This window comes from Blastocystis sp. subtype 4, assembly GCF_000743755.1.
Source record: "Blastocystis sp. subtype 4 strain WR1 chromosome Unknown seqid_0047, whole genome shotgun sequence".
NCBI classification, from domain to species: domain Eukaryota; class Bigyra; order Opalinata; family Blastocystidae; genus Blastocystis; species Blastocystis sp. subtype 4.
In genome coordinates, this window is record NW_014569500.1 from 1 (window position 1) to 19479 (window position 19479).

The following is a 19479-nucleotide window of genomic DNA, read 5'->3' on the forward strand; positions in this document are numbered from 1 at the left end:
GCGGGGTTACCGTACTTCTGGAAAATGGCAGAATTGACAGTACTTGCAAAGCGGCACAAAGAGGGCTTCACAAAGGATGACTTGAAAACGGCGATAGTAGCCATAATAATCTCTATAGCAGGATCTTAAGTGAGATAGAACAACTCCAACAATTAACCCTTTTTCGCCAATCGCCCTCTTTTTCGCCAATCGTGTCATCTAGTAAATGGACAGGAAACGACCTTTTTCCTATAATGACGAGGGAGACAGTCTTGGGTCCCGCCGCCGCCTAGCTCAATCGTTTCTTCGACTATGTATCCATGATCGTTCTCTTGGTGCCATTATCGGTAAATCGGGATTAATTATCGATCAGATTAAGGTACTTTTGGATGTTTGTGAATGACTTCTAGCAATTGTATAACGTTTCTATGGATATTCATTCCGAATTCCGACCATTTCCTCGACTTCCTGAGTGTTTCGTCACTTTGAGAGGTTCTGTTGATGGATTAACAGATGCTCTTGGACTTATCTTATCAAAGCTCCCACGACAGTTTGAACATGTCGGAGAAGGAGAGGTGATGGAACAAGTGATCATCCAAAGTGCCAATGCCGGAAAACTGATCGGAAAGGGAGGAAAGACGATTGAGCAACTTAAGGAGCAGACAGAAACGATCGTAATGATTTGGATAGTTTATCAGTGTAGATTCGATTGAGTAGTGATAACGAAATGCCCGAAGATAAACGAAACAGGAGCGTTTATATTATAGGGAAACCGGAAAAGGTGGCTGAGGCCAAGAAGCGGGTGATCGAACTCACAGACGGTTCTACTCTGGAAGACTGTCACGAACTGATCAGTCTTCGCCATTTCGTACCTCTTCTAGCGGTACAGAAACTTTTTCCTCGTCCAGGAAGCGTCTGTGACGAATTGACAGGTTTTCGCAGCGTTGCAATTCGAGTTTCGCCAGAAGAAGACATTATTGCTGGGTTCTCAACGCGTGGACTTGATATTAGCGGTATAGCTTCTGATGTTCGCTTGGTGTGTGAGGAGATCAATCAACTTGTTGATGGGTGGGTGAAAGCAAAGGAAATTGTACTTGACAGAGCTGAAAATGATAATTAGAACGACTTGGCAGTTTGTTTGAAACTGGTTCTGAATAATCAGATTATGGGTGTGGTAATCGGGAAAGGAGGTGATAATATTCAACGGATTCGAGACGAGTTTCATGTTGCCATTTATACTGTCTCCTCCGCCTACACAGAACTTATTGATCTAGAGCGTGTATTGTATGTAATTGGAGATGAGACGAATGTGTGTCACTGTGTGAGACATATTCTACTGAAGCTCGAACCAAACGATCTGGTCCGTAGAGAACCGGTAAGTATTGCCGTCTACCAGCAGATGACAATGCGACCATTAGTGCAACCTGCTCAATTGTATAGACCATTCCCTACTACTTCCTACATGTATGATCCTTTTTACCAGCAATGGATGCAAGCAGTTGTAACCCACCCACAACTTGCCTCCTCCTATTCTGTTCAGCCATCACCACCTACTCTAGGGTATTCCTATGTGGATGGATCACCTGCTTCGGGACGACTTGTTATAGCCCTTCCTTCGGATCATTGTGGAAATGTATTGGGGAGGGGTGGTGCTGTGATGAACTTCATCAAAGCGTCATCTTCCTGCAAGATATCTTTGCAACGGCGAGAGGACATGACCCCAGGAACACTGTACCGTACGGTTACTATAATAGGAAGCGAAGAGGGAATCAAACGGGCAGTGTAGGTGAGAGAAGAGTGTCAAATGTAGTCGAATCATGCATCTCCTTATAAATATTCCTGCTAGAGATATTGATATTTTGATCCTAACACCGTTTTCATTAAATACAGATCTCCAACTCTTCTTAGCTCCATATCCTGAGGAATTGACCTTTCTCCCTATGAACCAATCAAGTGAGGATTAATTGTGGAGGTAACATCCAGAATTAGATCAAGATACTACGGCTGAAGTTCAAGAAGCAGAGAAAAAGGAGAGTTAAGTATGGTGTGTTCACATTCACCCACTTGTCATTTTCATCGCTGTCATGTTATTATTACTTCTATTTCATTTATGTAAAATGACTTGTTTTCTCGAAAACACTCCAATTAAAGAAAACTCCACCTAAATCATTCCGACTTCTTGAGGGGTGCCAATAGAGGGTTCATCTAGAGATAAAACTAAGTCCACTCAAAAATCGAACCTGCATCATGTAAATACAAATCCACACCATCCACATGCAAATTGCTGACATCACAGATACAAGAACGCCAGCTCTAGTCCAATGATCAATTTTACAAAAGTATACTCTGCAGCCACCCTTGAAATCTTCTTTCCTTTATATAGCGCCAGAATAACAATAGTAGGGACAATACCCAGTACAAGGAATATTAGAGAACCAAGAAGAAGAGGATTCATTTCGTCTATCATGATCCGCAAGACTGGGGAAAAGAGGAAATGATACATGGAGAAGTGGAATTCCAATAAATGCAGGATAATAGAATGCCAAAAACAAGGAATTTTCAACGGCAATAATAGTGGGTTCTTGCGTTTATCGATAATTGTATATCGTTTATTTCGCATCTTCTATTTTCTTCTGATAGCTGATGGTATTCCTATTGCTTAGAATGGCTCATAGAACTAGGAAAACGAGGTTAAGAATGCTGTTGTTGATAAGGTCCTTGGACGAACTGGAAATACCGGTAACGTCACTCAGGTGGATTGCTTATCGTTGAGATAATACTCTAGGTTCGTGTTACGTTTATGGATGCTAGTAAGCGTTCAATTGTCCGGAATGTGAAGGTAGGAGGGTTGAAATATAATATTATTTAGGGACCGATTCGTGAAGGAGATATTTTGACTCTTTTGGAGTGGGAGCGTGAAGCACGTCGTCTGCGATGATTTATATGTTTAGTGGATTCTTGAATCGTTTGTTTCACTTAATCGTATTTTGGGTATTGAAGCGACAACTACGGGAATCCATCCATCTTGCTCACACTTCCTTTCTTTTCACATTCTTGGTTGATACATGAACAAATTCCTTTATTCTTCAATTGTGGTTCTTTGTCTCCTCTCAATCTCAGAAGCTGCGGGGAAGAAACCTTTCTATTTCAATCTGTTCGTTGAATTCGAAGGTTCTTGGGTAACAACGACAACAAAGATATCCATTTCCACGGGAGCGGTTATTAGTGAATCGGTTCAGGGAATGTACAATGTATCTAAGAATGTGATTCCAGACGAGTTAGTGATTAGTGAAGTGAATTTTTCCACCAAAGAGGAGATTAGAAAGCCTTATCAGATGATTATTTCTGCTTCTAGCAACTACACTGCTGCAATCAATCGGTTCGAGCCAGGTGCTGATATGGAGATTGTAAAGCAATTCGATATTCACTTCCGAGAGTTTCTTGCTCACGAAGTCTTTGTAAGTGTTGGAGAAGCGATTCATCGGTAGTATGCCTCGGGATCTCTTGAGCAAGATAAGGCCGAGAAGTTTGAGATTACGTTCCTTCCTGGAGATATCCTGAAGTTTGAATTGGATAATCCGGAAAAGGACGAGCGTACTGTCATAATGGCAAAGAAGATTATTGTCCAACCTCCGAGATCTTTCTTCCAGAAGTATGGGAGCTATTTTATTATGGGACTTGCGATTATCATTCAGGTAGGAACTGAGTATTTGCTTGATCGTAGCTTGTCATGACAAATATGAATCAGAATCCGTATGCATAATTCATTTATGGTTGTTTTCTCATGTTTGTTGGTAGAAGGATTTCTTCCCCGGATGAGTTTTCGTAAAACCCAGAAGAATATTATTTCTTTTGGGAGGTCAAAAGCGAATCTTGCTCATAAAGAGAGTTCGCAGTTGTCCATTGACAACATCTTTCTTGAGTGTCCGATATGCAATGCTAGGGTATTCTACTTGGTTGGATATTCATTGAAAGGTCAAAAGGAGTCAAATTGATGAGCATGTGGAACTGTGTTTGGCGGCAAGTAATCCAATTCATGTATCAACATCAACAGAGGATAAGAAGGTAAATCCAGTTTCTCAATCTACAACAAACGCTGTAACATCGCCATCTCCAACCAAGGCGGTAAGTTCACCATCTGGAACTCCATCAAAAATAAATCCAGTCAAAGGAACAAATCTATCGACTCCTTCGAGACAAAGTCGAAACGAACGACGGCCTCTTGCAGAGAGAATGCGTCCTACATCTTTTGAAGACATTATGGTATGGTTTTCCATCTTGGTTATATTGTAGGGAAATGTGGACATTTTGGGGCAAGATGCGATGATTCGTCGTTTGCTGCAGCGAGATCCTCCTCCATCAATGATCCTGTTTGGACCTCCTGGATGTGGAAAGACTACGATCGCCTCTGTAATCTCTCGTACTACGAGTTGTCCCTTTAAAACTCTGTCTTGTTGTACTTCAGGCATCCAAGATATCAGAGATATTGCAGAGCAGGCACAGAAAGATCAACGATCTCACCAGTTGCCCACAGTGCTATTCATGGATGAGATCCATCGGTTCAATAAGAAACAACAAGATATATTCCTTCCATATGTAGAGCAGGGTACTCTTGTACTAATTGGTGCAACCACTGAAAATCCTTCTTTTTCTATTAATTCTGTCCGTTTTTCGATTCGAACTTATCGATAGGCTCTGTTATCACGTTGTCAAGTGGTTCCTCTCAAAGTGCTGTCAGTAGACGATCTTCTTCATATCCTCCACCATGCTTTGGATACGGATGTGTATCTTAAGCAAAGTGAAGTAGGTACGTGAGGATTATTCAATTGAAGGCAGTGTTCTCTGAGGATGTGTTGAAAACGATTGCTATCAAATCAGATGGTGATGCAAGAATGGCTCTAAATATGATGGATGCTTGTGCTGCTTGTGTGTGTTCTCGACCGGATAAGTGAGAGGTGACCATGAGATTGATGATTAGAACTATTACTGATGAGCTCATAAATTCTACATTCAAACAGCGATTTGTCCGATATGATAAGCATGGTGAAGAGCATTACAATCTTGCCTCTGCCTTGCAGAAATCTATTGTCTATTCTTGTTTCCAATTTCATATATAGCGAGGCAGTGATGTTCAAGCTGCTATCTATTGGCTAGGAAGGATGTTTGAGGGTGGAGAGGATCCTCTATTCATTGCACGGAGATTACTTGTAATTGCCTCCGAAGATGTTGGACTAGCTGATCCATATGCTCTTACTCTTGCTTCTGCCTGTTTTCAAGCATGCAAGGATATAGGAGTTCCTGAATGTAATCTTGCTCTTACAGAATGTGCTTCGTATCTCGCATTGACAAGTAAATCTAATGAAGTTGCTCTAGCCTACAATCGAGCACATGATCTTGTTCACAAAGACATCAACCCTCCTGTGCCGTTACACATCCGAAATGCTCCGATGGAAGGACTGGGATATGGCATTGGCTATCAGTATGGTTACAATAAGAATCAGACCTATCTGCCTCCTGAGTTGCTGGATAAGCGGTTTATGGATGTGAGTCGTGCTGTCACTGATGTACGATCTATTAGCATCGAGAAGTACATAGAAAACTCCAAGCGGAGAAAACAGGATGAATAGATGTTCTTCTTTTATCTTTTCTGGAAGTGTTTATTAACATCATTCTTTCTTAGAAGTTTCATTTCTTCCATTTTCAATGAAATCTCTTTGTATGATTGTAGAGAGGAATTCATTCTTCTAGATACACTGCTTCTTGTGTTGCTTCTTTTGATCACTTTCGGAACAGAAGAGGAACAGCAGGAATTTGAAGTGAATATTGACAATAAACCTTTTGTTGTATTCATATTGAAGAGTATTTACAAGGTAGAAACAAGATAGTCGTATACTGACGGAAAAAATCAAGAAGTTAGATCGAAAAATTGTGTAGAATGAGTGGAGTTGGTTATGAATAGGATGAACGAGATGCTGAGTTTAACTTGAAACAAGAAGAGATGCAGAGATATGAAAATATGAAGAATGACAAAATCCGAAGCCTTGAAAGTCGAATCAAACTCGTAAGATCCAAGATCGAGTCAACAAAGAAGGAAATCTCCTCGACAAAGCGTTCAATAGATAATTCAAAGAAGGAGATTCGCTTGATGGAGAGAGAGTATAAACTCAAACAGTCATCACTCAATCTGGGAGCTGTGATCGCTCATTTTTTAGATGAGTATGTAATCCCCTTTATCCAGTATGCAGCAAATACGATTCGTTTTTCGTAGTACTTCATGTCAATGCTTACTTTGTAGTGTAACCAAAGCGTATTATTTTCTTCGTTCCCTTTATGATCAAGTCTATCTCGCTATTTTGAGTCTCTATATGAAGTTGCTCGAATATGACTCCTTTGTTGAGTTGCAGATGTGGGTGAATCGGGTGTGGGTAAAGTTCACATCTTTGTTCGTTTTGAAGAGGGTTGTAATGCATAGACTACAGTACTGTTGGAATGAATTTTTTGCTCCTCAGATTCATTTTTTATCGAAGCACTTATCTCCCTTGAAGAAGGATAGTCGTGCATTATGGAAAGCTATTAAAACGAGAGACATGCAGAAGATAGAACGAAGTAGGCATTGTATGTGGAACCTTATCGTAGCTGTAATGCGTTTGAGGATAGTGCGTAGTTTGGAACAATGGTATGCAAGTTTTCCATCCGTCATTTCTTATTTTCTTTTATTATTGTGTAGCTTTCTCCTTATTCTTCAGATCTTGCTATTATTACATTGAGTTTTGTTGTCTATTGTGTGGTGATTGTTCTTCCATCATACATCCTTTTCGGATAGTAATTTATCTGGAGTAGTGAATATGTTTGTTATTGTAACTCCTGGATCACCAGAATTGTTCAATGCAAAACGCGTTTCGTGATTTCTATATATTTCCTACTGATATATCATGGTATAAATCGATAACTCAACTTGAAATCAAGGTTTCCAGGACATATGACAAAAGCGCTGAAAACCGTGAAGAATCTCTGTCATTCTGTCGATATCATGGTAGAAGTGCGTGATGCACGTGTTTGAAGATGTTTCTAGTTTCTTACATAGATCCCAATCTCTTCCATCAATCCAGTCATTGAAAAAACGCTTATTAATAAACCCAAACTGGTGCTACTTCACCGGAGTGACTTAATTTCCAAATCAGATCAGAAGAAACTGTTGTATTACTACCAACATCGCAATGAGCATGTCTTGCTGACATCAACAAAAACCGAATCTAACATGAATACAATCGTTCCGACGCTTCTTTCGATCCAAACAAGGAAGTTCATTTCTGTTGGTTGTTATTTTGCTGTGATGGGTATTCCAAATGTGGGTAAAAGTAGTATTATTCGATATATTCAGCGCAAAAGCAGTACTTTTCAGCGTAATAATAGTCCTCTGGTGGGAGGGATTCCTGGTGTGACAAAACAAGTACAGACGACAAAAGTCCATAAAAAACCTGATATCTATATGATTGACACACCTGGTATCTTTCTTCCTTCCATTGAGGATCCAGAAGTGGGCCTGAAAATGGCTTTGTGTGGTATTTGGATAAGAGTTTCTTGATATCTAGGGTCAGTCAAAGACAGTGTTGTTGGAGAAGAAGAGATTGCCGACTATCTCTTGTTCTCCATGAATCGGCATGGTCACTTTGAGTATGTTAAGGAGTTGAACCTTGAAAAACCAACGGATGAGATTACAGAAGTGTTGACTCATATTATGCGTCGTTCGGGGAAGGATTCTCTGTCAGCGGCACGTTTCTTTCTTCGCAAATACAGGGAAGGAAAATTTGGTCTGTTTCTTTTAGATGAACTGCAATCACCTGTTTGCAAAAAACAAGAAAGGATCACACAAAGTCATTAAGTAACCTTATTCCTTCTTGTTATGCTTCTTGGAGAAACGGAGGTTACGCAAGAACTTAGGGTCGACCTAGAGATGAAAAGACACGCCCACTCCTGACTCCCTTCATGCAACGAGCACGTTGGCGTTGAGGCCTCTTAATACCATTCTTATGATTCTTGATGCTCTGATTACGGGCTGTATGATGCTTTTGCTTCACCATTCTACAAAACCATAAGCAACAATCAAAACTCGTCTAGCATCTGTAAACGATAATAAAACACATTGGAAATTGTACTTACCCAATATAACGACTTTGATGTGATAATCTATGATAATAGAAAGGTAAGAGACCCAATTATCAATATGACCCCAATTATCTGTTTTTCTATAGGTTTCAATAGTCCTATTTAGGCCCTTGATACTCAAAATATATTATCTCCTGAAAGAGAAAGATTGTTTGACCGCTACTATTCTATTCACACGAGAATTGATCATCCATTGAACAAAAAAGTGTTTATGAAAACAATTGCAACACTTCAACAAACAGATCAATCCCTTCTATCCATCATTACGGTTGGTAATGTCATAGGAGCATCATATACAGCAGAACGGATATAATAGAAAATGAAAGTGGACATCAACACCAACTGCGTGATCTGAGAAGCAATCACCGCTACACCAGCAAAATGCTTGCTCAGGAAGCTCCATCCACTATTCAGCTCCTTCCATGATCCGAGCCAGAAGAGAAGATTCAAAAACTTGCTTGCTGCCATCGAAAAGACGAAGTGCGAAGTGTACGACTCAATCTCTCCTGTCTACACTTAACTGCCCTTATCACCTGATACACGATTCTTCTGGAACATGTGAAGTTGGGGATAAATTGCAACTCCTTCAAGGTACATTGCAAAGGCCCAAAAGAGATCGCAAAAGTTCCCTAGAGAATAATAACGATAGAACATAACTACCTGCACGATGAGGACGAATGATCAAAGCAAGAATAAGAGAAGGAACAATCAGATACAGGGCTGTCCACTGCTTGGGAAGAATATGACCTTGACCAAAGGTATCCTATCCATAAAGAGAGAATCGAAAAACAACATGATGGGAGTTGTGAGTATACTTGAGTGGAATCATAATGAGATAAATCAGAATCATCACGACAACAAAGGAGAAGCCCTCTACGAACTGATAGAAACCATCACCTGTTCTAGTCCATAAACTCATAATATATTGCACACTTATCAAATGGTAAATAGCTGCTTGAATTACAAACAGCAATTGTTCGAAACAGGAAAACACAAGCATAGCACTGGAGCGACTTCAGAGAGATTCCAGAGACCGATTTGGAAGTAACCGATCTGAAGAGAATCAAACAGAAACCAAAGGCACTAATTAGGCTTCCCAACGTCTATCACTCAATTTCAGGATAATTTCGTACAAGAAGGAATGAGAAATCTCCGTCACTAAAGAAATGGAAGCAAACGAGAATGCACAGAGCAAGAAAAGCCCAAATCAGGAAATTCTTTCGATTTGCTTTCATATACTTTTGATAATCACTATATAATCATACAAAGCAGAATGAAACAACAATTTCTTTAGTGATCTCTTAGCACGATCCATATACTGATTCTAGGGCCATCACAAACCATAATTCATTCATACCATTCTTTGATAGTGCTTTGACGGATAAGCTTACAGTATTATCAGATGACGCCGAAATGATACAATAAATTGGTGCAACCAATCAGAACACAATTAATGAAACAAACACTAGCCTTACTTTGGTGGCTTGCTTCCATTGCATACATCCTGTGGAGTATAGTGAACATCCTCTGGCTTCTGGAAGTCACGAGTTAGGTCTTCCTGAATAATCCAACTCTTCATTGTGAAGTCACTCTCAGTAAACTTCAGCACACGTCCACCTCGCTGCATTCTACATATGATGGTGCTCTAACCGATCTTACCCTGGTGGAGGTCCATAGCAACCATATCCAGTCTTACGACCATATCCAAGTAAAATACCTTCAAAATCAATTACAAAATCATTAGAATGATCATGACCAGCAAACATGGCCTTTACATCACCTCTACTCTAATAACCACCTCTACTTCCTTACCTTTCCTTGAAGGCAGCAATAAGACCTGTATTGATCGAAGAACAACCAGAACCTTCTGTCTTGTTTCCTACTCCCACATAATGCTATGCATCACATTCCAATCAATCAAAATACATCATAAGCATACATATATTCCTGAGGAGGAATATGCATAAAGGCGACACCGGGCTTCTTGCCTCCCTGTTCTTCCTCTAACGTTTCAGACATCTCACGATACCAAGCGACTGTTGGTACATCCACACAACCATATCCCTTCACTCCAAGACAATTGTAATCTTCACTGTCGAAGAACCACAGATTCATCACCACTTCATCTGAATTCTTTGACGAATACACAGGGATAACAAATGTACTTGCTCCAGGCAAATCCTCAGGAGCCAGCTGTGTAAAACTGTAAGGACTCTTCATATCCACTTCTACAATCTCCCGACGCTTCAAATCTGCTTCCGAGTCATGATTCCCAAGAGTGTAACCATAGGGAATCCTTGTGTCAAATATCACTTCAGTCCAGCGATCCCACATTTTCTTGTACCAGCCAGGCTTCTTATCCCAACTATAACCTTCATTTCACTAAAACAACAATTCATAAACCTGCTACCATATCTCCTGTGAAGGCCAAGAAATCGGGTCTCTCTGCAGATATTAGGCGTCGCATGAGATTCGTAGTGTTCTTATCGAGATCGTCCGCCTCACCATAGTGGAGATCTGTCAACTTACGGATCATCACAAAAAAGGATATCCTACCTGAAGAATGGTGAATGTCCCATCTGGATGGAATTGTAATTTCTGTGGTCTCACTTCAGCAGTGAGTGCACAGGCGAGAAGCAGAACCAGAACTATTCTCGAATTCATAGAGTAATGTACAATACTGAAAGATTAGTGGGGTTCGTATCTGGATGTCGTACCTCCGTAATATGTAGCTCCATCTTCATAACAATTTCCTATCTCTTTTGTTTTAGGTTCTCGCGCCCTTTTTGCATAGTTCAGATAGTTGGTAGACATATCATATTCCCGTGACAAATCAAACAAGCGCATAGGGATTGATGATTATCATGGAAACAATGACTTCATTCATTTTGGCTACTTTTTCATAAATTCTTTCGCAACATGAATCCTCTTATTCTAAATAATGTTACTGTGACTCCAGCTTACACTCATCCATCAAGTGAGACAATGGATGTGAAGGTTGCCTATACTTCTCCACAACCCACAGTACCTGCCATGTCACGTACTCTTGCCACTATGAAAGAAATGGGAGTGGATCCAAGTAAGGTGGAGGTTGATGAGAGTCTCAAGACATACTCGTTGTCCATGACTGCTGAAGATTATGTACAACAGTACAAAAATGTCACGGATTATGCTTCGTTGACAAGTCTTCGAGAGAAGGCAAATGCAGAGGAACATATGTTGCGTCAGATGTATGCTAAGAAGGCTGCACTTCAAGAGAACCCTATTATGAAAGAGAAGTACCCACTTCTGGTTCCTGCTTTTGGAAATGATGACATCTTTTCTTGTCGCACCCTTTTCCCAGAAGAGAAGGATATTCCAAAGGTCTTCCCTCTTGGTGAAAAGAGAAAGAATGCTGGTGTCTCTTCCATTGTGAATCGAGAGGGATTCAATACTAACTGGAGAATCTTCTCGGAAAGAATTCTAGACTTGATTGATTGGAACAATGTGTTCATTGCCGGAGGTTCAGTTCTTGCATGTGTTTTGCCTCCTCCTCCAAAGGCAACGAAGAACTATAAGTGTCTTCGTAAATATTTCCATGAGGATGCTTATGCTGGATCAGATATTGATCTGTACATCTATGGTTTGAATGAAGAAGAAGGAAAGTAAGATAATGAAGGAATTGGTAATATCTAGAAAGAAGCTCGAGGATATCTATGAGGCTGTTTGCAACGAAATACCGTATCCTGTTATCGCTTTCCGTTCTGCTTATGCTATTTCGATCGTTTCCCAGTTCCCTTATCGCCACATTCAGATTATCCTCCGTCTATACTCATCACCTGCTGAGATTCTGATGGGATTTGATGTGGATGCTTGCTCGATTGGCTTCGATGGTTCTCAGGTCTATATGACTCCTCGTTGCCATCAAGCTCTTGTGCGTCAGATGAATACTGTAGATATGACCCGTCGTAGTCCTACATATGAGATGCGTCTTGCCAAGTATGCTGATCGTGGATTCGAGGTGGAGGTTCCCTCCTTGATGAGAGATCGAATTGATCCTATGATCTTTGAGAAGCCATGGGATGACGTTCGTGGACTGGCGAAATTGCTTCTGTTAGAAAAGTTGCGCACTCCAGAAGCTCGCTATGCCTACAAAGAAAGATCGACAGGTGGTCGTTCAGGGGCTTCATGGAAGATGCAACGGATGATGCAGGATCCGTATCTGAAGAAGCGTCTTGAATATAGTAATGAGAAGGCCAGTGATTACAGTACTGTATTCTTGCCATGGGGACCTCAGTGGAATGCCAAGAAGATCCGAAAGCTGATGATGACAAAGGATATCATACTTAATAGTAGTTGGTCCGAGACGTATAATAACCGCGGTTATCATACACATCCTTGTTTTGTTGGTACTCTTCAAGAAGTCGAAAAAGACTGCTGTGGTTGTTGCCCTGAGATTCCCAAGGATGTAGATCCTGAAACGTTAGAGTGTTTCGTGCGAGGTCCTCTCTCTTTCATTGTGGATGATCCTGGTCGTCAGACGATTGGTTCCTTCCACCCTATCACAGAGGGTGATTGGAGTGATGGAGCATATCTGAACAAGGATAGTGAGAAGTTGAGTATTGCTGCCAATAGTGGAGATATTGAAACTATTCGTGAGATGATTAAAGGAGGTATGCGTGTGGATACACCAGATTCTCTGGGTCGAACTGCTCTTCATATTGCTGTTTTGACGAATCAGATCGAGACAGTCAAGGTATTGCTGGAATTGGGAGCCAACCCACTACTTCATTTGAAGGATGGAAGGAATGTTGTTCATATTGCTGCTGAGTACGGTTATCTGGAACTGCTAGGAGTGTTGTTAGATCGTCTGCGTCTCAGTAAGAAGAATGCAAGTGAAGGAGAGGAAAGCAGCGACTCTTTGGATTTGGATGAAGTCAATCCAAGTACTCAGCTCTCAGCTCTTCACTATGCTATCTTGTTCGGGCATGTGGATTGTGTGGAGTATCTGTTGGAGAATGGAGCAATGTGTGATAAGATGATTTGGTCATCTGACAAGCAGTATGCTGTTTCTGTATTTGTATTGGCAGCTCACACAGAATGCTTCAATCCGCAGGTGGCAATTGATCTCTACAAGTTGCTTCATTCACATGGTGCCTCTTTGAAACTTCTGGGTACTCATTACAACAATGTGATGCATATGCTATGTTCATTCAATTACATTCATTTCATGCAGTATCTCCTAGAGAACGATCCTGTTGCTGTTTCTCTATGTTCTGAACTCAATTATAACTGTACCACACCTCTGGCAATTGCTGTAGAGAGTGGATTCTATACGATGGCTCGTATGATGATTGATCATGGTGTTTCGTTTGTTGTCACTGAGTCCGCAGTGAATTCCTTGAATAACAAGTATGAATGATGTTAGGTGGTTATGTCTAGGCGTAAGAGAGATAAGAGTCAAACTCGTTATGGTTTCCATCAATATTCAGTGGAGGATATTCGTCCATTGATCATGAAAGCATTTGATGCTGGTACTGAGGCTTCTTACGAGTTTGTAACATACCTAATCGAAAAGGGAGCTGATGTGAATCAGGTCTGTAACGATCAGACACTTATGGATCTTGTTCTCTCGAAGAACTTCTATTTGACGGAGGAAGAGCAGGATACCTCTTCCTCACCTGTTATGACCAGTTATCTTGATAATCTCCTGAGTTCACAAGAAGAAGGCAGCTATAGTTATGAGGTTGTGAAGGATTATCGGGATCAGCAAGTGAATCGAAGAAAGAAGCAGAAGAAAACGATGTGGTCGAAGAAACAGAATGAGGAATCTAGAGCAGCGATCAAGAAGGTGTATGAGTTTTTGGACAGTCATGGAGCCATGACATGGAGAGAGATGTTTGAGATCGAAGGACCAGAGGCCATGTTAAAAAAGAGTAAGAAGTCAGGTTCAAAGCATAGAAGAGGTTTCAATCAGTGGAATCAAGATGAGCCATCTACAGAGTGTATAACAGTGAAGAATGGTAAGGTGCTGCGTGGAGAGAAACGTCTAAAGGCTTTGCGTGATGATTATCTCAAGAATCAGGATCAGAGAAATCGTATGAATATGACGAATCCTAATGTTACCAATATTCCTGGTTATTCTGTGTTTACCATGTTCAGTGCTAATACAAGTGGATGGCGATCGAATAGCCAGATTACAGGAGAGGAAGCTCAAAAGTATGTGGCATTATTCAATGCAGTGAAGAAGGGTGATTGTGAGGAAGTTCGCAGACTGTGCACACCGGACAAGGATGGCTCTTGTTGTCATGTTTTGGTTACTGGTTATCATTCTCTGTCGCCATTGGCAGTAGCAATCAATCAGGGTAATCGTCCAATGATTACTCTCTTATTTGAATTGATGGAGATGCAATATACTCCAATCCCTGTCAATCGTACAGTAGCCACGACCTCTCGAATTAGTAATTATGCCTTAGTGACAGGTGATGATGAAGAAGAGGAGGAAACATTCGTTGATCCTAATAGTGATGCTTCAAATATCATTAACACATGTGATGTTGGAGTGGTCTTCACTGAGGAAGGTATCTTTGATATGACTGGATGTCCTTCATACCGGTCTTGTTCGTCTATGAATTCTTCTCGGGCTTATGGATTTTCTTCCTTTGGCTGTAATACATTTGGCTATAGTTCCTACAGTAGTATTACTATGGGCACGAACTGCAGAGATGATGATTATGAGGTCAAAGAGGGACGTAAGGAGGAGAGATGTACAATCTTCGAATATCTGATTTACCGCGGGGATTTATCACTTTTGAAGGAGTGTTTCGAGCATTTGAAGAAACTTTCAGATGCAGTTATGAAGAAGGATGAAGATGCGAACTGTATTAAGAAGGATACTGTGTTTGAAAAGAACGTAATGACTTCTCTCTTCGATGTGAGAACAGGACATCACTATAATAGGAGTTCTGTCAACCTGCTCTTCCCTGCTATTATTAGTGATAATCTCGATATTCTTCGTTGTGTGATGCGGTATACAATGGGAGGTTTGGAGGTACTCCGTGATAAGGATGTTATTCCCGCGGAAAAGCCAAAGAAGGTGAATGTATGTTATAATGATGACTTCTCGGATGAAGAGTATAGTGATTGTAGCTGTGATAGTGATTTCTGTGACAGTAGTATGGAAGAAGAGGAAGAGAATGCTATGGAAGTGGAGGATCGTGAAGAGGATGAACCTGATACTGAGAATAGTGAATATGCTGATTCTGATGAAGAGGATATGAAAGCTATGCAACAGTTCAGAGAAGGAGGAAAGAAGACAGAAGTTAAGCGTAGAAATGTGAGTCAAGAGGAGAGGGATTCATGAATAGGAGTTTTTCCCCGTGCTTATCGCTATCCGATACAAGTCTTTGAAGTCATTCCGTTACTTCTTGGACTCGAAACGTGTGACTGAAGACTTAGAGATGTTGAAGACATTGAATCCTCTGTTGTATTCTCGAATTGAAGGTGATCTTAAGGATATGTACTGATAAATAGAGGCTGACGGTGCAGAGAAGGTGTGGGAACGTGTATTCTCGCTCAAGTACTTCACAAAGAAGTCACGTCTGATGCTGGAGGCATCCGCAGTTGATGATAATGTGGAGATGTTCCAACTGCTCGTTAAGGAACTAGAGACCGAGAAATTGGATTTGTCTGTATTGATTCATGCATCCAAACGTTATCCTTCGTTGCTTGAGTATTGTGTGAAAAATGGTTATCTCAAAGTGGCTATCTATTTGATGAAACATTTCACTTTCCGTAATAAGGAGATTATTTCTGCTTACAGTCTCCTCACTTCATCTCTCAATATGTCATTCAACTATGTTTGTTTTCCTTCCTTCCCTTCGAGTTCTGGTAAGAAGAAGGATCCTGTTCAGATCTATCAGATGATCATTTGCTTAATTGATCTCATTCCTCAGGATATCAAGAAGAAAGTGGTTGAAGTATTCTTGAAAGGAATACTGAATCCATCTCGTCCTGTTGTTCTTCGAGAAGTACTGGATCATATTCCTGGAGGTATTACAGAGCTGAAGGAGTATGATGAAATTGTTGAGCAGGTAATAGAATCCAGTAACAAGGATGCTATGCAAGTGTTGATTGAGTGTCTCGGATTGCGTATGCACTTGATGGATGAGGATAGTTATGGCTACACGGTAGTGGAGCGTGTGATGAATAAGTATATGAATGCTGTTACAACCAACAAAGAAGTTCGCGTCCAGAAATCTGAAGGAGCAGCGGAGAAGGAGAAAATGGAGGAAGAGGCTCTGAATGAGGAAGCTGAGAAGGGCGAGGAGGAGGCAGCTCTCGTGGAGTTGAAACGCAAGATGAAGACTTCAAGCGGTTCCATTTCGGATATACTGGAGCTGGTGTTGAAGAATGCTAATGGATTACCACGATGCCTGACTACACCCGATGCTGTTCAGAAGCGAGTCAAGAAGGATAGTGAAGAAGCTTCAAAGGGTAACTTTGGTCGCAGACTCTGTCTTGGGAATAAGGTTAAGTCATCTGAGTACAAGTACAAAACGAATGCTGCTATGAGCACACTTAGTCAGATGGTACCTCCTGTGGAGCATAAGTAATATGTTTGTAACAAACAGTAATAGATTCTCTTGATACTCACATATTCATTCTTCAAGAAATAGACAGTGTGCTCATTTAACTTCATTTGATCGTTCCTCACAATAGCATTCAAGAAGTCGGTCAATTCACCCATTCTCTTCTCCAATGAACTCTTTGTCTGAAGTAGTTTCATCTGTTTTCCAGGTAGTTTCAGTCTCTTTGCTTCTGAGTACAATTCCTTCAATTCATCCAGCAGATTCCTACATCTCATTCCTTCATTCATCTCTTACTTGAACTGAGTGAAACGACGGAATACAGTCCATTGTAATCCAGCCTCCTTCGATTCTACCACTATTTCATACTCCGTGAACGTCGAACTGGCAAGGGCAACAATCTTACCAGCTTCCACTCCTTCATGATAACCCACAACTCGAGCCCTGCTAATCACTGCATGTGTGATATCTGTCGTAGCTGTCATTGTTGTAGAAGTCTTACTCACTTCTCCATTCACATCCAGACTCTCAGCCTCTGCCAGCAACCGATCTTCTGTTGTTACAGGTCGTCCAAGTACTAACAGAATTCGGACAATCAGATTCGTAACTGATTGATACTGCTTCCGAACAATTGCATTCTCCAAAGGAGGCAACACTATAGCAATTCGCTCATTCACCACCAAAGTCGGCTTTGCTCCCTTATCTGTAACAAAGCCTACTCTGCGTTGTTCCACTTGAATACGTTCCACATGCTTGTATTTCACTACTTGTGTCACGATCTTCTTCTTCACATCAACCCATATCAAACGAGAAGATCCAATTACTACACTTGTCGAGTCTGATATTATAAGATGGATCATATACTGTTCATTTGTTGGCACCTCAGCAGAACCCTTACACTCCATAAGCAATGATTGTCCATAGGCTAAATACTCATCAAATCCTGTTAGCACCTTATCCTTGAAGATGTATCGAGGAGGACGACTTCGACTCACACTCTTTTCAATCTTTGTAACGCCCTTCACACCTTCCATCAACTTGGTTGTCTGATCTACCACACCTGCCACAGGTTTCAGGACTAAGCCAGCTACACCCTTTCCAGCACCCTTCACAAATCCAAAGAAACCAGTCTCTGCTCCCTTCTTCGTATCTTTGTAAACACCCTTCACACCTTCCTTCATACCATACCAAATACCTCCTTTTCCTGCTGCACGTCCATTCTGGTACTCTTCACTCATTGTCAATGAGGATAATCCATCACCCAACGTTCCTGTGATCTTGCTAACAGCGTTAAACAGTCCGTAAGTGGTATTCAACACAAGTGCCTTTGTTCCCTTTCCAAGACCTCCTACAAACTCTAGTGGAGACCGAACTAATCCCTGAATAGGCTCATAGAAGAAGGCTTTCACACCATTTCCAAGATTCTCCAATAGACCCACCGGATTACCAAGGAAATTGAATGAACCGAAGATTTTATAGAGCTGAGATACAAACTGTTTGGTATAGTGGAGAGTGATTCGTTGCTGTAAATCCTGTGCACTCATGAATAGATTCTCACTCTGATAACTATTCAGTTTGATTTGAGCGTGATCAATGTTACCAACTAGAGTTCCAGCTGTATCAATCACAGCTTGAAGTGGGATAAGAAGAGGAATTGAAGGCAGTAATGAGGATGTGAGTGGATATGCAGGATCCATCTTGTTAGTGATAGTAATGAGCAATGGTTGCAACTGGAGCATCTCTGCAAAAATTGATGTAGAATTCAAAGTGAAATCAGGAATCAGAAGTGGTCTACATATCAACTCAACAAGAGAAAACAAACGTGATGAATTCAGGATAATCATTCAATTTAGAAAGAGGAGGCTTATCTGAGAAAGATAGAAGATCAAATGGGATATCATTCAGATAGCTCAACAACTCTGTAATCACACGACTATCAGCTGAAAGTGTCATTTCCTATTGATTAACCATTCAATCTTCATTCACTTGGATCAGAAGAGAACAGTACTGAATATAGAGAACAGAAGGATGAGGAAGAATCACAGCACTGAAATGAAGCCAATTCATATTCTCCAGATCGATTGGAGAACCAAAAAGAACTGGGTATTTTGTACCGAGAATCTGATTATCGATTTGACAACTATTCAATTTCACTTCCACAGTCTTCTTTCCATTCTCATTCAGAGTGAAAACTGTGTGGAACTTGTTCAATGACAAATACAACACTTCTGCTGGTTGACTGTTCACAATACTCACACCAATTCCTTGAATGGAAGCATTTACACTCAATTGAACAATCTCCGAATCAACATCAAAGCTATTCCAATTTGTACTGAACGAACAACTCATTAATGGACTTAGTCGAATACAACTGTCTGCATCTATTTCACGACTAATTGGTAAAGTGATTTGCGATAGAAGAACGTCCTCTTCTTGGTCTTTCTCCTGATATACACATAGTTGGATTGTCTGCTGGCCTACTGTAACACCTGCGGGGAAAAGGAGTTGTTGCTCAAAGATCACTCTACTGCACTCAGACAGTGGAGGTGCTACAAACGATAGTGTCGCTTCTTCTCCCATCTCCAACTGTTCTTGTAATAACTCTAGAGATCTTGGCATTCCTTCGCCATCCATATCCACCAGAATATGACCCACTCGCACACCACAGCGTTCCGCTTGCGAATCGCTAATTAGCTGACTCACAATGATATTACTACCTTCTTGGACGAACTGACAACCAAAGTCAGTACTAGAACATGTGATTGAC

At 40.9% G+C, this 19479-nt stretch overlaps 11 protein-coding genes across 11 annotated transcripts; 7 read left to right on the plus strand and 4 right to left on the minus strand.

Annotated features, from left to right (window-relative positions):
- Nucleotides 1-205: 205 nt before the first annotated feature.
- On the plus strand, nucleotides 206-2018 carry JH06_0978 (RNA-binding protein NOVA-1-like protein; the record flags this gene model as incomplete). Its single annotated transcript, XM_014673314.1, has 6 exons — nucleotides 206-358; nucleotides 390-653; nucleotides 683-1069; nucleotides 1100-1761; nucleotides 1790-1932; nucleotides 1963-2018. The coding sequence occupies 6 exons, from the start codon at nucleotides 206-208 to the stop codon at nucleotides 2016-2018; spliced, it is 1665 nt and encodes a 554-aa protein (XP_014528800.1).
- Nucleotides 2019-2480: 462 nt separating this feature from the next.
- JH06_0979 (40S ribosomal protein S28-like protein) lies at nucleotides 2481-2917 on the plus strand (the record flags this gene model as incomplete). Its single annotated transcript, XM_014673315.1, has 4 exons — nucleotides 2481-2579; nucleotides 2661-2732; nucleotides 2765-2818; nucleotides 2849-2917. The coding sequence occupies 4 exons, from the start codon at nucleotides 2481-2483 to the stop codon at nucleotides 2915-2917; spliced, it is 294 nt and encodes a 97-aa protein (XP_014528801.1).
- Nucleotides 2918-3221: 304 nt separating this feature from the next.
- JH06_0980 (hypothetical protein) lies at nucleotides 3222-3742 on the plus strand (the record flags this gene model as incomplete). The annotated part of the gene is made up of 3 exons (XM_014673316.1): nucleotides 3222-3437; nucleotides 3468-3674; nucleotides 3704-3742. The coding sequence occupies 3 exons, from the start codon at nucleotides 3222-3224 to the stop codon at nucleotides 3740-3742; spliced, it is 462 nt and encodes a 153-aa protein (XP_014528802.1).
- Nucleotides 3743-4212: 470 nt separating this feature from the next.
- Nucleotides 4213-5606, plus strand: JH06_0981 (hypothetical protein; the record flags this gene model as incomplete). Its single annotated transcript, XM_014673317.1, has 6 exons — nucleotides 4213-4242; nucleotides 4273-4641; nucleotides 4672-4782; nucleotides 4812-4927; nucleotides 4958-5066; nucleotides 5097-5606. The coding sequence occupies 6 exons, from the start codon at nucleotides 4213-4215 to the stop codon at nucleotides 5604-5606; spliced, it is 1245 nt and encodes a 414-aa protein (XP_014528803.1).
- On the plus strand, nucleotides 5607-6802 carry JH06_0982 (hypothetical protein; the record flags this gene model as incomplete). The annotated part of the gene is made up of 7 exons (XM_014673318.1): nucleotides 5607-5838; nucleotides 5861-5907; nucleotides 5939-6243; nucleotides 6275-6421; nucleotides 6452-6585; nucleotides 6644-6663; nucleotides 6707-6802. The coding sequence occupies 7 exons, from the start codon at nucleotides 5607-5609 to the stop codon at nucleotides 6800-6802; spliced, it is 981 nt and encodes a 326-aa protein (XP_014528804.1).
- A 435-nt stretch (nucleotides 6803-7237) lies between these two features.
- JH06_0983 (ribosome biogenesis GTP-binding protein) lies at nucleotides 7238-7861 on the plus strand (the record flags this gene model as incomplete). Its single annotated transcript, XM_014673319.1, has 2 exons — nucleotides 7238-7541; nucleotides 7572-7861. The coding sequence occupies 2 exons, from the start codon at nucleotides 7238-7240 to the stop codon at nucleotides 7859-7861; spliced, it is 594 nt and encodes a 197-aa protein (XP_014528805.1).
- Nucleotides 7862-7867: 6 nt separating this feature from the next.
- Nucleotides 7868-8060, minus strand: JH06_0984 (60S ribosomal protein L29; the record flags this gene model as incomplete). Its single annotated transcript, XM_014673320.1, is given in 2 exon segments — nucleotides 7868-7927; nucleotides 7944-8060. The coding sequence occupies 2 exon segments, from the start codon at nucleotides 8058-8060 to the stop codon at nucleotides 7868-7870; spliced, it is 177 nt and encodes a 58-aa protein (XP_014528806.1).
- Nucleotides 8061-8388: 328 nt separating this feature from the next.
- JH06_0985 (hypothetical protein) lies at nucleotides 8389-9460 on the minus strand (the record flags this gene model as incomplete). The annotated part of the gene is given in 7 exon segments (XM_014673321.1): nucleotides 8389-8655; nucleotides 8686-8774; nucleotides 8806-8908; nucleotides 8939-9047; nucleotides 9061-9248; nucleotides 9279-9396; nucleotides 9429-9460. 7 exon segments carry the CDS (start codon nucleotides 9458-9460, stop codon nucleotides 8389-8391), a joined length of 906 nt encoding a protein of 301 aa, XP_014528807.1.
- A 156-nt stretch (nucleotides 9461-9616) lies between these two features.
- Nucleotides 9617-10959, minus strand: JH06_0986 (ser/thr phosphatase superfamily protein; the record flags this gene model as incomplete). Its single annotated transcript, XM_014673322.1, has 7 exons — nucleotides 9617-9773; nucleotides 9805-9927; nucleotides 9958-10040; nucleotides 10072-10517; nucleotides 10549-10669; nucleotides 10702-10793; nucleotides 10863-10959. The coding sequence occupies 7 exons, from the start codon at nucleotides 10957-10959 to the stop codon at nucleotides 9617-9619; spliced, it is 1119 nt and encodes a 372-aa protein (XP_014528808.1).
- Nucleotides 10960-11064: 105 nt separating this feature from the next.
- Nucleotides 11065-16739, plus strand: JH06_0987 (hypothetical protein; the record flags this gene model as incomplete). The annotated part of the gene is made up of 5 exons (XM_014673323.1): nucleotides 11065-11789; nucleotides 11821-13536; nucleotides 13567-15460; nucleotides 15492-15627; nucleotides 15658-16739. The coding sequence occupies 5 exons, from the start codon at nucleotides 11065-11067 to the stop codon at nucleotides 16737-16739; spliced, it is 5553 nt and encodes a 1850-aa protein (XP_014528809.1).
- JH06_0988 (hypothetical protein) lies at nucleotides 16709-19061 on the minus strand (the record flags this gene model as incomplete). Its single annotated transcript, XM_014673324.1, has 4 exons — nucleotides 16709-16979; nucleotides 17010-18503; nucleotides 18535-18668; nucleotides 18699-19061. 4 exons carry the CDS (start codon nucleotides 19059-19061, stop codon nucleotides 16709-16711), a joined length of 2262 nt encoding a protein of 753 aa, XP_014528810.1.
- Nucleotides 19062-19479: the final 418 nt, after the last annotated feature.